At 40.6% G+C, this 15,520-nt stretch overlaps 1 protein-coding gene across 1 annotated transcript; it reads right to left on the bottom strand.

Moving 5' to 3' along the window:
• Positions 1-623: 623 nt before the first annotated feature.
• On the bottom strand, positions 624-15,240 carry bmerb1 (bMERB domain containing 1). Its single transcript, XM_058641600.1, has 6 exons — positions 14,910-15,240; positions 7,989-8,109; positions 4,727-4,800; positions 2,023-2,137; positions 1,636-1,718; positions 624-1,541 (listed from the first exon to the last, which is right to left on the bottom strand). The coding sequence occupies exons 1-6, from the start codon at positions 14,995-14,997 to the stop codon at positions 1,423-1,425; spliced, it is 600 nt and encodes a 199-aa protein (XP_058497583.1). The 5' UTR covers positions 14,998-15,240; the 3' UTR covers positions 624-1,422.
• Between the last annotated feature and the right edge of the window lie 280 nt (positions 15,241-15,520).

Genomic DNA, 15,520 nt, shown 5'->3' on the forward strand with positions numbered 1-15,520 from the left:
TCGAGGGAATTGTTCTGCAGTCAGAAATCCACTGTCCCAACCCTGCTCTCCCTCTCTCTCTCACACTCACACACACACACACAAACACTTTCACCCCAGTTTACATTGTTCACAACATCTGCAGCCATGTTGTTTTGTCTCAAACCATGTGGTCGCTTCCACCTGGCAAACAGTGAGAAAAACGTACGTGAACGTGAACAAAGTTCCAGTGGTTTTGTGATTTAAATGATCAGACGTGACATGATGAAGATGAAGATGCACGTTTGTTTTGATCCTGTCAGACAGAGACGCCCAGATCTTACACTACAATTTCTTTGGTGGACATTGTGCTTGTGGTTCTCAACATCATCCATCCTTCCATCTTCTACCACTTTATCCTCCACATGAGGATCAATCTCAGCTGATATAGGGCAATAGGCGGGGGTCACACCCTGGACAGGTCGTCAGTCCAGTCCATCGCAGGGACACGTATAGAGACAAACAACCGTTCACTTTCACACTCGCGGTCAATTTTAGAGTGTCCAATTTACCTAATCCCCATAATTGCATGATTTTTGGACTGTGGGAGGAAACCCACGCACACACACGGGGGAGATCATGCAAATTCTTGAAGACATGAACAAGTTTTCACACACAGTTGGGAATCAGTTTCCAAATTTCCTGGTCGCTCTTTGTACCATAAACTTTTATTTTAATTACAAACCTGACTCCTCCTGAGCAAGGTTATTATAGTTATAATGAAAACGAATGAAGAAACCAAAACTAAAATTGAAAAATGTTTTCCTTAACTGAAAAAAAAATAAAAACTAGCGATAACTAATTGAAACTTAATTGTGTGTTTATAAAACGAACTAAAATTGTAGCAAAATGTGCTTAGTTTTCGTCCTTTAAATTTATTTCATACATAATCCATTCATATGGGTTCATATGAGGTGTATTTATTTTTTTCTCAGCTGGCAAATTTTGAAAGGTTGTATTTTTAAATGTGGGCCATGAGTGAAACATAACATTTGGTATGTACTGTAGTTAATTGGGTTGAGTTGGTTCATGTGTGTCTTTAGTCTGTTGCCTATTTGATTTTTACCTTTCACACTAACGGCATCCAACCTCAGCAGTGTGATGCACATGTTCTTGTAGACTGTTATATTTGATTCAGAGATGGTTGTTCATTTGTCCTAATTTTTTAAAATGGCATTTTTTGTTGGGTTTGTATGACACAATACTTATTATGACCTTTTTGAGTCTTGCATACTCCATATTACATATAAATAAAAATGAATAAATACTGGCAAACCCACTCGACTATTACAACCTTGCTCCTGAGTTGAGTCTGAAGCGATGGAGCTAAACTGGGGGTTCTCTGAGTGACAGGAAGTGATGTATGTCATGTCATGTGATGCACTTCAGAGGTCTCAGTCCTGGTTACATGACGACACACTGCGTGGCTCCGCAGCAGTCCTTAATGATGGCCACTCCTGTCTTGGTGATGGACGGCTTGTTGGGCGGCGGCTCCAGGATCTGTCTCTTGGGCTTTGGAGGATCTTGCCATAAAAGAAAGAGAAAATATCACATAACGAGACACTGACGTGAACGTATACTTTGTACGTTTGTGTGTTTGTTAAATCTCTTGCTCACTTTGTGCGTCTTTGAGCTTCATCTCCAGAGGCATCAGCTTCAGCGTGAGAAACTCGGCCATCTCCTTGTCCTCCTCTCGCTCCCTGACGTAAACAAACCATGACACCTTTGTCAATAAATCACGTTATTGGTGAAGGCTGAGTAACATTATATATATATATATACATACATATGTGTATGTGTATATATATATATCTTGTTATCCTCATGTCACACTCTGTGATAATCTGTGGCAACAAAGGAGCAGGAGGTAGAAAATGACCACAGTGCCACAGTCATCAGCCTCACACACACACTGTCCCTGGTCTTAATTCATGTCCACATTTGTCCCCCACGGATTGAACCTAATTTATTCTCCTTCCTGTTGTCCCTTTTGTATCGTCCCACCTTAATCTCTCCACCTCTGCATCGTCCACCAGGAAATCCCTCTTCTGCACCAGTTTATGGATCTTCAGGATCAGCTCCTCTTCTCGCTGCTTGTTCTTCTTTGTTTTTTCTTTCTCTGCAGGAAACAGAGGGGGAAAAAATTCATGAAGTAATGAAAACTAGAGCTGCAACACATTTTTGTTATTAATCAGTTACTAATTATTCAGTTTTAGAGGTTGTTTTCTTTCTTAATTAAAACCAGCCTTTTTGATTTTTCAGCTTCTTAGATATAGATAATATTAATTTTAGATAATATTTTCTGTCCATTTGACAAATAAATCATTATAACTTAAATATTTTTTGGTTTGTGGACAAAACAAGAACATCTGAGAACATCGTCAGTTCCAGGTTTGGGAAACATTTTCTGGACCAAATGAGAAAATAATACACAGATTATTCGATTATAAAGAAATAAAAATCGTTAGTTGCAGCCCTAATGGAAATATCATGAACAAGTAAATGGAAATACATGAATGTGACAACTCAATATTCTTTAAATAATCAGCATCAACATTATTCTATCTCAATAACTGGCTAATTATAACTTATTTATGTATGTTTTTAATTTTGTTTTGTTTTCAGACCCTTAATCAATGCTGATAAGTAAATTTATTTGACAGATTTAGGTTGCTGCTGATCTGTTTTAAGTATTCAATGTTTAGTTTTTTGTTATTTGAAAATGTATAAATTCAATTAATGTTCATTTAATTTGAGCAGTTCTGAATATCACTTGCTGTTACTAAACGGTTATATTTGTATTTATGAAAAAATAAAAAAAGATCTGAAAATATCACATTTAAGAGGATGAAAAATCATCATTTGTTTATTTTATGTCAAAAATATTCAAACAGTCAAATCAATTATACATTTAGTTGACATTTGACTTAGTAATAGATTCATAATCATAATAAACTCTCATTGTATGTAATTCATTACGACGGTCCTTTAAGAAACAGACTGCCGGTCGAGTCACACCACAAACAGACACACATGTTTCTTTTTTAAAGGAAATGAGACACTGACTTATTCATGCAAAATGCGAGGAAAAGCTCTCTGTCTGGCTCATTGTGTAGAGAAGACGTTTAAATTCGCAGAGTTCCAACGAAATGGAACGTCCACTTTGCCTTGGCTCCCTCCTGCAGCCTTCACACTCCACAGCGCAGTCAGAGACAGATATAAAAAGACCAAACAACACTGCACACACATGCACATGGAAAAAAATGACTGCAAACATCAGCTCTTTCCACCCGTCTGGATATAAAATGGAGCCGTGCAGCTCCAGTGTGAATTCCCTCAGGGGGAAAGACAACCTATGGAGGACATGGCTGACAACACACACGCGTCACATGACACACATTGTACTAGTGTGAAGTAATGGGATGCCAGAACCTGCAACGACCGGAATGTCAACCAGGGGTTGTTTGTGTTGGTCAGTGTGTATCATGTGACCATTAACCCCAAATACAGACTGTATGAGGACAAAAGTAGTGGAATATTTAAGATCCCATTTTTATTCTTTGGCTCTGCTTTCACTCAAGCTCTACGTCTGGTGTTCTGGATAAAGTGGTGAATGGGTGCAGTAATTCCTTTAGTTGTTATTTGAGCTATGTTTGTCCCGTTTAATTACACATTTAAGTATTTCATTATACAGCCTTGTTGGCCATATTCTGCTGTTTAAATTGACGTGCAACATCACTGTGTACTTTCACCTTTAGTGCAGTATTCCACTATTATTCACTATTATTATCTGGGGGACCTTCTGACTGAAAGGGTTAAACTATGACTCTGATCAACACAGGAGACTAGGATCAGAATAATTTGGTGATACCAAAATGAAAAGTGCAGATTAATAATCTGTCCACATCACTTTATTTCTGAACTCATGCGTGTGGTTATTACAGCTGAGCTCCACCTCATGTTAGGTTTAGTTTCAAAACATAAGTGCGTGATTATCCATCAACAGTGGCTTTGTCTTATTCCTTATAATCTAATCTTACATATTTGACAGCAATTTAAAACTTTGAAAATTGAAAACGTTTATTTATTCATATTTAATGACCTTTTTACAGCCCACCTGCAGTACTGCCACGACCCACTTGGGGGCCGCCACCCACACTTTGGGAATTGCTGATCTAGAGAAACAAGATATCCATCCATCCATCCATCCATCGTCTAAAAAACTCAACATAGTCCTTTGATACAATAAAATATGCCACATATGAGTGGACAGCAGTGTGTCCGACAGCTGGTGTTGTCCAGCAGGAGCCTGGTTGCACGTCGCCTACTGCTTTATCCTCCACATGAGGGTTACAGGGGGCTGCTGGTGCCAATCCTAGCTGACACAGGGCTAAAGGTGGGGGTCACACACACTGGACTCACACACACACTCACACTACAGCCAATTTAGTGTCCACACGGGAGGAAACGCACGCAAAAATGGGACAGATGGACAAAACTATCTGAATTCATAATGGCTGTCACCGGGCGTGCAGGCACAGTAGCTGAGGTCACCAGTGAGATAAGTGAGGTCATCTCTTCATGAAAAATCATTTTACTGTGGGGTGCCAAAGTCGAAAGAGACATTTGTCGAATTTTAAGAGGATAATAATGAGAGTAGTTTATTTCCTGAGAGCCTTACAGTGTGTGTGTGTGTGTGTGTGTGTACCTGGTACAGCGACAATCTGCCTCAGCTGCTGCTTCAAACTCATGATGTCTTTGCAGAGCTGAATGTCATCCATCCTGAAAAAGTGAGAGAGACACAGTAAACCACTGGTTTATATCAGATTAGATGTGAGCTGCTTTCACTCTAAAACGTTTTAATCTGACTGTAAACGATGTTGTTAGAGTTAGAGTTAGAGTTGGAGTTAGAGTGACATCACAACGAAACAACCCAGATGTAACTAAGAAAACTCAGTTATCAAAAACGGTTTCTCCTCAGTGCTTTGACTCGTCAGCGTCAGGTGTGTCATTTTCCCCCCACACGCAGCGACAACATGCAAACTCTAAACCGGGGACACGAACCAGCAACCTTCTTGCTGTGAGGCAAAACTGCTAGCCACGTGCACCACTGTGTGGCCCAAATGCCATTTTTCAGCCATTCTGTTTTTAATTCATTTAAGTCATTTTGGCTGTGTTGAATGAATATAGCTCAAATTTCCCAGAGGATATTCATTTTTGGTCAACTTCAGAACTGTCATCTCAGTTTCTTAAATTAGCCTAAAATGTCTCAGCTAGGCAAGAACTTCCTAATTTGTTCCTATAGTGGCAGAAAATGCCCATCCCAGTTTTATAATTATAATCAAATTCCGCTTGAAATGTATTTTATGGAAATTATTGTAGATTTTTTTGTTTTTTTCAATAAAAAAAACAGTGGAGTTGTGAAAACAAACTGGCCTTTTGATATGTATATTTCAGGCTGAAGTAGCTTTAACAGATTGACTCATTGAAAGTGGAAAAAAATATTAACATATAATATTTTTACAGACGTTTTTGGCAAGGTGGCATTTTCTGTCGCCAGGAACAAATTAGTAAGTTTTTTTAAGGGTTAATCAAGAAATCAGGACTGGACACTGAGACGTCGCAGCCTCCAATGACACGACGTGACATATGGACTGTCATAAATCACGAGAAATCAATCTACTCTGCTCTCTGACCTCCTGCAGCCCTGACACCCAGAGGTCCTCTATATTTCCCGCCCCCCCCCCGCTCTCTCTCAGTGACAGCCACACCACAGCTTTAATTCTCCCTGTGACAGATCATGTCGATGACTCACCCACAGCCTCCCTCCACCTCCTCCTCCTCCCCCTCCCCGCTCTGTTTTACACCTCCCTCCATCTTCATATCTCCTCCTCCTTGTTCTGTTTCTCCCCTCGTTTCACATTCTCTGTGCTATCTGTGGATTCCAGCAGCTTCTGCACTTTGACTCTCCATCTGCTAGTCAGTGTGTGCGTGTGTGTGTGTGTGTGCTTGTCTTGAGTCACACACAGAGCCTGACAACAGAGACGTAAGCGCCGAGCTCAAGCAGCGTGTCGGCGGCCTGATGAAGCCGTTTAAGTGGGCGTGTGAACCGACGACGTTATAAACAGAGCTGAAGTCTCAGAGAAGTGTATCGGCATCGTCCCACACAGCGACTGTCACACTGCAGATGTGAGGAGTGTAATGATGAACCCACAAAACACACACTGTTCACTTTGTGTTATTGTTCAGCGGTGGTGAGTCAGTGCACATTTGTTTTCCCGGGGTCACCAAGAGAGGATTGTCAAGTGTGGTTTGTTGTGGTGTAGTTAGCAACAACAACAACAACAACAACAAAAGAAGAAGCAATTATTCACCTGTACTGAAATCACAAAGCAGTGAGTAAATATTGTAATATAACAGCAATCATATGTTAATATTTCAACCCTTGGTTGAAATTGCCGTGGGAATAATACACAACTCCTTATATGGACATCCTGGGCGTGTGTGTTTATAGGTCACATCTTCAGACTTTTTTTCCGTCAGAAGTCACAAAATTAGACTGTTTTTCTTCAAGCGAACTTTGAACTGTGACATATTTCACAAAATTTCACAAACTGAATCTGATTTTATTGAAATTTGAGTCGTTTTTTGCTCTGGTGTGTTTATATAGTTTGTGTTAACAGTTCACCCTGTTTCTGTTCCCCATGTTTCAGGGGTCATTTTTCCTCTCTCCGCCTTCTTTGTTTGAAACATTTTTTTATACCTTTTTTGTATTTTGGAGGCATAATTTTACAAATATAAACACGTTAATGGCTACCATTTTAGCTGCCCCTTCTAATTATAAAATAAATCATCAATTATGCCAACTGGAAAATAAAGTGCTCACTGAGATAATACTGTAAGAACATGTAATAAAATGAATAGATTCTCTCAAAGTGAGTCACGCCACCTTCACATTTACATGCTACAAATTCATGTCTTTCTGTTCATTAGGGAAAATAGAAATACCACAATGTCGGGAGAAAACGGGAGAACAATTGTATCCCAAACCCTTCATTTACAGAGAGACAAAGAAATAACAACTTTTCCTCGTCTTACATTTTAGTAACATCTGATTACATCATTGAAGTCAGGGGTGTCCAAACTTATTAGATAACGGGAAGATTTGTTGCCTTTTTCCCTTTTTTTTAACAGTAACATTTACATACAAATGCACTGTTTTATAAAAATGGAATTTTAATTGGCACAACCAAATCTAAGCCACGCAGGAGTGAAAGCAATGAAGGAGTCAAATAACATATTATGAGATAATGCGTATAGTTGTCTGTCACAGGTAACTTACTTACAACTTACCAGCTGAGCTAATGGGTGACATGTGACCAAGGTTGACTTTTGGCCAAGTCCCTGGCCATAAATCATACATTATAAAAACCGAAGTTGCAGGGCCGTACAAAATCTCACAGAGGGCCGTGATTGGCCCGCAGGCCGGACTTTGGACATGCCTGATTTAAGGCAACTGTGATGTTTGGGTGGTTTCTGTTTCTTCCGTGAAACCAAACAGTTATCTGCAGAGTTCTGGAACACTTTCTCTGACACAGCGAACTGTGATGAAGCAGCGAGGGATCGGACTATAAGGAGACAAGGATTCCATCATGGTGACTCATCCTCATCTATGGTGGACGGACAGACGGACGGACGGATTGACTGCCTGTCTTAGCACTGAACTGTCTCATAAACGGCCCACTTACGTCACAAAAAGACAACACTCGAGTGCCTTCGCAGTGCGTCACCACAGAGTCAGCTGTGTCATGGCAACGGGGTTGGGACTTCATTATCCTCTCAAGGATGGAAGCGGTGGATTGCTGTGACACCGTGCGTGTGTGGCTGCAGTCGTCAGCTGTCACATTCTGTTAAACATTTCTTTTGAGACGCAAAAAATACAAAAAAAGGATGACATTTAAGCGACTCACATGAAGCGCAGCTCCGACTCCCGGCGCACCAGGACCTCCCGCAGGCGCTGGATACGGGTCATCTCCACCTCGATCTCCTCTGGAGACATTGTGCTCTCCGCCATGGACACATCTGAGTGACCTGACACACACACACACACACACACACACACAGCAGTAATTAATAAGGAGGAATAAAAGAGTCAGGAGGGGAAACGGGAGGCTTTAAAGGCAGCAGCACGGAGGAGAAACGCACATCTAGACTCTTTTTTAATGAGACCACAAGGACAGGTCTGCTCTGCTCAAACGTCTGAAGCTTATTCCGTGGTTCACTACGGACAACTCAAACTATTATATTCAAGCAATCATGGAAGAATGCGGCTGTAAATTCAGTTTATAGTTTTAGTTTAGCTCCTTCTGGGCCAAAAACCCAGCGTGTCTCTCATGTTTTCCTAACGACAGATCAATTTCACACCACATTAGGTCACAACATGAGCTGGTTCTTGAAAACACTGACATTGGAAAACTTGGAAAACAATCAATTTAATGTTGGACTCTCGTATTTTTTTGTTTTTCTGGCTTTTATAGACCCAATAATAGACAAATATTCCAAAATAATAGCTTTCATTGTGGTGAGGAGACAGTAAATCAGTGCAGTTTTTGCTTATAAATATTATGCAGGACAGAAATGGAACAGCCTTTCAGAAATTTGCCAAGTTTCTGTCTTTTTAAGAATCCTTGGTGTAATTTGTTTTTATTCTCCATCATGTGTGTTTTTTGTATGTAATGTTAGTGCTTTGCTCTCACTGGCCCTTCCAAGTTTCCAATGATTCCTCTTATAATTACATAAGACTTCTAATTTATTCAGACCCTTTTTAAATTCTGGCATTTTTTAATACTTGAAAATGTCCTCATACAGCATCGGCTTTTTGGCAAACACTGTGCTTCTCGCCTCTGATGTGTTGTTTTGACAGCAGCCAAGCGCACAGTGTTCAGAGCGACAGTAAATGTGTGTAAATGTGTGTAAATCCAGAGAGGAGGTGATTTTGAAGTTTCTAGTCACAGCTGCACCACGGGAACAAATTACTGCTTTCCTGTGAGAGGCTTCAATCAGGGGATGGTGAGAAAATTGCTGTTTTTTTTTTTTTCTTTCTGAATTAAATGAAGAAAGTCGACTGTGTTTTTGCTGATGTGGATGAGAAAACAAATGGATCGGTGGTTTCTACCTGAGCTGGACCACAGACACTGCAACCACAAACTACACTGACCTAAACACTTACTCCTCTGATCAATGCACTGACCACTGCTAATGCTGCCGCACCAGCATCTCACACTGTACAGTCAACAATATGCACAGTATAACATTAAATTAGTCAGAATAAGGGTGAATTAATTGAGGGTTGTTGTTCTTTTATTTTAATCTACTGTATCTCCACTTCAAATGCTTAACCCTTACAACACAGAGCATTTAGGCTGCTTTATTTCCATTACTATGTTAAAACGTATACACAGAGGCTATAAGAATGTGCAATATAGAGTGTCTTTGTTTTCAGCACAACCTATAGGCAATCTAATGACGTGATTTTTGTATTGTTTTTGTATTGAATTTGTGAAATGTGTGCCCTTGGCAGAAAAAAAACCCTTCTATTTTGTGACTTCGGCACAATTATTGCTACTCCCACTTAAAAAATAAAAAATATGCAGCATAAAATGAATCATCATTTCGACTCAAACACACATAAGACGGAAACAATGCATCCCGTAAAGCCTGAATGTGTGACCTATAAACACACAGGATCCCCCACGATGTCCATTTAAGAGTTGTGTATTATTCCCACTGCATTTTTATTTATTCCCTTTTTTTATTTTGCACTTGTAACTATTGCCGCTCTTCCGAGTAGCATCCAGCTGCAGCCCTGGAGAACAACACCCTGGCGTGACGCAAGTTATTTCTTTGTTTACACACCGAAACAGAGAATTCCGCCAGAAAACTCAAAGAAGAAGATGAAACAAGCTAGCTAGTTTCTAGAGAAAACTAGAAACTAGAAGGAAAAAAGGCCTGCGACCTTTAAAAGCCTTTAATTACGATACGTTTTAAGCTATACAGAACCTTCAACATCTTAAAAGAATGGTTACTGACATGTCATCATTTTACAATAAATGTATTTTTTTTTTTTATTGTTTGAGTGGTAATTACTGTTGTAAGTTTATTTGTCTAAATAAAGCTGAAAAATAAAAAATAAATCTAAAATTCTCAGGTAACTGCTGTCACGCCAGGGTGTTGTTCTCCGGAGCTGGATATACTATTGTGTTTCCCACTACATGGTCCCTTCACTTCCTGTCCTCTCGTGTCTTCCACACCTGTGCTGATCGTCTGCCCCGCCCTAATTAGCCACACCTGTGCCCTGTTAACCCTCATTCCCTTTGTGTATGTGTGTCAGTCAGTCAGTGCCAGAGTATCTTAGATATGATTTTGTTTTATTTCTTCCTTGTGATAGTTTCTAGTGTGTGACCCAATGTTGTCCTGTAGGATTTAACCCTTTGCCTGGGAGTTTATTGGATGCCTCAGCTTTATTGGTCTCCTTTTCCATGTAAGTATTAAACCGACCTTTGAATTCCCTCCTTACCTATGAGGAGTCCTGCTCTTAAGTCCTTTGTCTGAGCTTTTGTAACAAATAACGTGTCCACTTTGCACATCTTGAATAATATAAATCATATCAACATACAAGTGTGATCACATGACCACAAAGTATAAAAAAAAGAAAACAACGCCATTTGCTCAGATGAAGGCCTCAAGGACTTAAATGTGTCGACATGTTTTTACTGTTGATGTGATTCAAGAGCCATATGACACACTCGACATGTGAAAAACATGAATATAAGTCATAATATCTTGTGTTTCTGTCCTTAATTATGTGAGTTTTGTGTGGATTTTTAAAGACAGGGATCATAAATAGGCATTAGATGAGGTAAAAAGTGTAAGATCAGGGTTTCTGGGGATTCATGTGTTATATGAGAGGCTAGAAATTTGAATATTTTGGCGTCTACTGCCTCTGTTTTGACCTTTCTTTCTCTCTCTCACTCTCTCTCTCCCTTTTATGGAGGAAAAGTCGTGACTCACTCGATTTGAGAAAAACATTCTGCGGGCATACTGTACAATGATGTCACATGTCAGTCTTCACATGGGTTTTCTGCTGAAGTGAATTATAAACGGTTTCTCTTCACACATTTGTGCCGAACATGGCAACATTTCCCAGAGCAAGCAAATACGACACACACACATAATCACCCAGAACTGTGGTGAATCGTTTGGTCTATAATGCGTCAGAGAAAAAAGAAAAAGTGATGTCTTTAAATATCAGGTTTCACGAGGAGCACGACAATCACAGGGATCTGAAATAACAACAACCGCAACAAATAGTTTTATTTGAAAGACTGGAACCTGTTTTTTTTATATCTTGAAAGCATAAAACCACATTAAAAGAGGACAAAATGCTAGGAATGGCTCTGTATTCTTATTCATGTCCAATACCGATACAGATGTCACAAAAGCTATCAAGTACTTGCTGTTTTGTCCACAAACTATTAAAATATTTCAATTTGAATGATTTCTTTTACATTTAAGACGCTGAAAAATCACAATGTTTGTTTAAACTATTTTAAAATAGGAGACTAAAACCAATGAATTGATCATTTTAATAGCAAATAGCAGTTTGTGCTGTTGTATTTACCACCGAACCATAACCAGCCATTTAAAGAAGATAATGATCCAACTGTATAATATTCCTCTGCAGTAAAGATGAAATAAACATCCCACATACAGTCTGTATTTTTCTTTTATCCCCATATTTGATCCAGTGACAAGAATCAGGCCTATACTGATGATCGTATACGCCCATTCCTAACAAAATGCCCAGTGCACAGACCTAAAAAGCTCAGAGTAAACAAACTATTCCTATCTTTATACACACACACACACACACACACAGTATTTCTAAGACGACTGGATCAGCTCTTCATGCCGCTGCAGCAGCAGCAGCAGCACAAACTGCAGTCTGTGTTTGTGGTACTTTTGCTGAGGACGGAGCTGACTCACCACAGCAGACAGAAGTCTGCACAGGGGGGGGGGCGTTTTGTTCGAGCCTCATTAACGTCGAATCATCGCACAGACACGTTTTTCTGAAAACAGAAAAGCGACGGCAACGCAGACGCTGATGCCAAACCAAAGTTTGCATCATAGACCTGCAGCAGCCGGAGAGAGGAAACACACTTCCCCGTCCTTTCCTTCTTATTTTACTTCACTCTGAGCACATGTGCTCGCCATCATTTTAGACCAAGCAGCAATAAGTCAAGTGTGCACTATTAAAACTGGCAACATGCCAGTTCAGTAAAGTAACATCTGAGCATCACACACACACACACACACACATGCCTCAGCATTAACCACTTCACGTAGAAAAAACAGCTTTGATGCTGCCTAATTAAAAGCAGTTTGATCAGGAGGGACAGGTGAAGTGAACTTCAGCAGCACTGCTCCTCACATCATCAGCATGATCAGCAGCATCAGCAGCAGCAGATGTGAGCCACCATCACAGTAGTTTCATTAATGGTTCATTGGGATTATAATGTGATTAAGAATAGGAAGCTCGCAGGGCGTGGGAGCGGTACATGGTGCAGCAGTCACACGGATGTGTTGGCGTCTGTTTGACATCTAATGCTGTGCACACACACACACACACACACACACACACTGCTGCTGCTGCTGATTCCTCTGAACTTCCCACCTCCTCTTCAAGTGAAAAAAAAACCAGATGGTGAGCAGGAAAAACAAATTGCAAAGTGCTTCTTTTTGTTGTTGTTTTAGAAAACTTGGGGAGCGAGGTTTGCCATCTTTTACCTCCTTGTCTTGTTTTCTACTTGGGTGTGTGTTGTGTTTGTTTATGGGACACACGCACGCTCGCACGCACACATACACACACACACAGGGGCAGGTTGGAAAGAACAAAACGTGTGTGTGTCTAAAAATATCCTCTCCATTCCCCCCTTCTCTCTTCTCTTCTCCGACTTAATCTGGAAGTTTCCTCGCTCTCTGCTCCACTGAGGCGCATCGCAAATAAACCAGGACGCATCTAAAACACTATACAGCAGCTTTGAAAATAAACACATTCACCTCTAACTGACTGATTATCCAGTTGATTAACACTTTATAATTTATCAAGCAGGTTTGTGAAACATTCTGTGACTCCAGTGTTTCATGGTAAAGTCGCAATTATTAATAATAAATAAGAATAAATCATTCTGGTGTTCACAGACCAAAGATATCCTGTATTTGTTTAGAAATAATGTGATTGCCTTTGGCTTTACCGCTTATGTTTGTTATTAGCTGAAACCTTAATAGAGCTATTGACTACTGTGCTCACTCTCTGTACTTCTGGGAATCAATTCAATTAATGCTCCTCTACTCTGAATAAATACCAGGAGTACGGAATATAAAATCCCTTAAACTGTCTCTCAGTTCCACAGGAACTCTCTAATATCTGGACTGAGTATTGATTAAAGGCGATGACCTGGATATGAGCTCACTCAGGCTCTGCGTCAGCTCCAATTTTAGTGTTCCACGATGCTGTCACTCTCAACTGAGTAACTTTGCTTTTTTTAACTGTTGTTTTAGAGGAAAAGGAAAGCTGTATTTACAGGGGGAAAAAAATAGAATTATCTTCGGCTCGCAGCTTGTTGTATTGTCAATTAAATGTCCAGTGTGTAAGAATTGGTGACCTCTAATGGTGAGACAGCAGATAACGTTGGATTCCTGAAGCCAAATAACACTGGTTATGTCATGTGATATAAAGCTTTGTCGGGCCCCTCAATCGTATACTATACGGGTTATGTTATTTACTCCTTATATTTGAAAGCCATATAACACCGGCTATTATGGGATGTCTTTATAAGGCTCCTAAGCTATGATATCCAAATAATGAAGGTTAAGTTATGTTATGTATCTTATTACCTTTGTACTTTCGTGAGTGTGGGGGTGGGTGGGCATGGTTTCAAGGACTTTCCAAGGACTTTTCCAGGATCAATTCCCTCATATTGAAGGACAGAATGTGCTGACACAGCTTCAGATGGGAGGGTAAATTGTAAGAGCTGCTTCGCCCATCATGACATCATCATTAACTTCTTTCTTGCACAAAAACACACAAGCGCTTTCAATGACCCATGTCTATTTAGGGCAATTCAGAAAAACTTTCAAGGGCCTTGACTTTTTTTAAAATTTATTTTAAGGACCCCATGGGAACCCTAATCCCCACCAGATCATATGTATGGGTAGTATATTCCATTTCTGCTAATAAACCATACTAAATGTTACATACTGGTCCTTTAAAGTCTGTTATCAAGAAACTGTGAATGCTACTTTGTTCACTCTCTGTATGAAAATCCATGTTGGAAACAACAAAAACCCTTTTAACTGTTTCTCATTTCGACCTGAAGTGTGGAATATATCTGTGTGAGAGCTGAAGTATTGATTAGAGCTCAGCTGATGATGATGGTGTGTGTGTGTGTGTATTGGCTGAATGAGTCTCCTCCTCGTGCCTCTGCGTCAGACAGCGGCGCAAATCTCTATCAAATATGACCGTACAAGTTTGGGAAAAGGCTGCGTTGGTGCTTTTGGCTCACATTCACCCCGAGACGGTGTCCAGTCCACACTGTCTCGGTGTAAATAACGGGCCCTTTGCCTCCGCTGCTGCTGCTGCTGCTGCTGATGATGATGATGATAACACCCCAAACCGTTCTGAGTCACGCGTTAACCGTTTCAGCGCCGCCTCTTCAGCGGGTTTTCACAGGGTCAAACACATGCTGACACCCTGAGACTGTCTCACTTTCACTTATCCATCTATCTATTTATTTATTTTTATGAGTATAAATATGCGTATGTTCGCTCACCTTTGTCCGTGGTCCATGCCGTTTCCGACACAGCGCCGTAGCTCCGGAGCGCGCGCTCGCTGTCCGAAATAGATTTCTTCATTTCCATGTCGGTGGAAAAAAGAAGGGAGGAAGAGAAGGAAGAAGAAGAGGAGGAGGAGAGTCCTGCAGCTAAATTGTACACGGTTCCCTCTCAGTGTGTGTGTGCGTGCGCGTGTGCGTGCGTCCACGCTACTCTATTTCACCCGGTGACAAGGATCCAGCGACCCGAGGCGTTGAGCATCTTTATTCAAGCTTCCAAGTCCGTGGACGTGTGGAGATGTGGAGAGGATGCAGGGAGCATGCGCACTCAGTGCGAGCAGGGATGGGAGGAGACTCCCGCTGTCGTCGGGGGTGACGTTGGAAACGAAAGAAATAGATTAGTTTTGTGCAGGCAACAAAGTTTCCACCGTCAGCCTGTGCGTCCTCAGTAAACACTGCATGGAAATACGTTTAATGTGTTTGTTACCAGTGAAGAGATGTCAAAGGGTTATAGTTGGTGAACCTCTGCATGGCTGCTGTGCTGGTGTCAAAGGTCAAGTCAGACTTGCAGGCACTTCATTAAAGTGGAAATATGCTGGATATTTTTATGC

Source organism: Solea solea, chromosome 10 (genome assembly GCF_958295425.1).
Source record: "Solea solea chromosome 10, fSolSol10.1, whole genome shotgun sequence".
Classification (NCBI taxonomy): Eukaryota; Metazoa; Chordata; class Actinopteri; order Pleuronectiformes; family Soleidae; genus Solea; species Solea solea.

Excerpts from the sequence above, each read along its gene's own strand:
- bmerb1 (XM_058641600.1), bottom strand. The coding sequence starts at position 14,997 with ATGGAAATGAAGAAATCTATTTCGGACAGCGAGCGCGCGCTCCGGAGC. Across the intron at positions 8,110-14,909 it reads GGCATGGACCACGGACAAAG|GTCACTCAGATGTGTCCATG; the intron begins GTGAGCGAACAT and ends TGTGTGTGTCAG. Across the intron at positions 1,719-2,022 it reads GCAGAGGTGGAGAGATTAAG|GGAGCGAGAGGAGGACAAGG; the intron begins GTGGGACGATAC and ends TGTTTACGTCAG.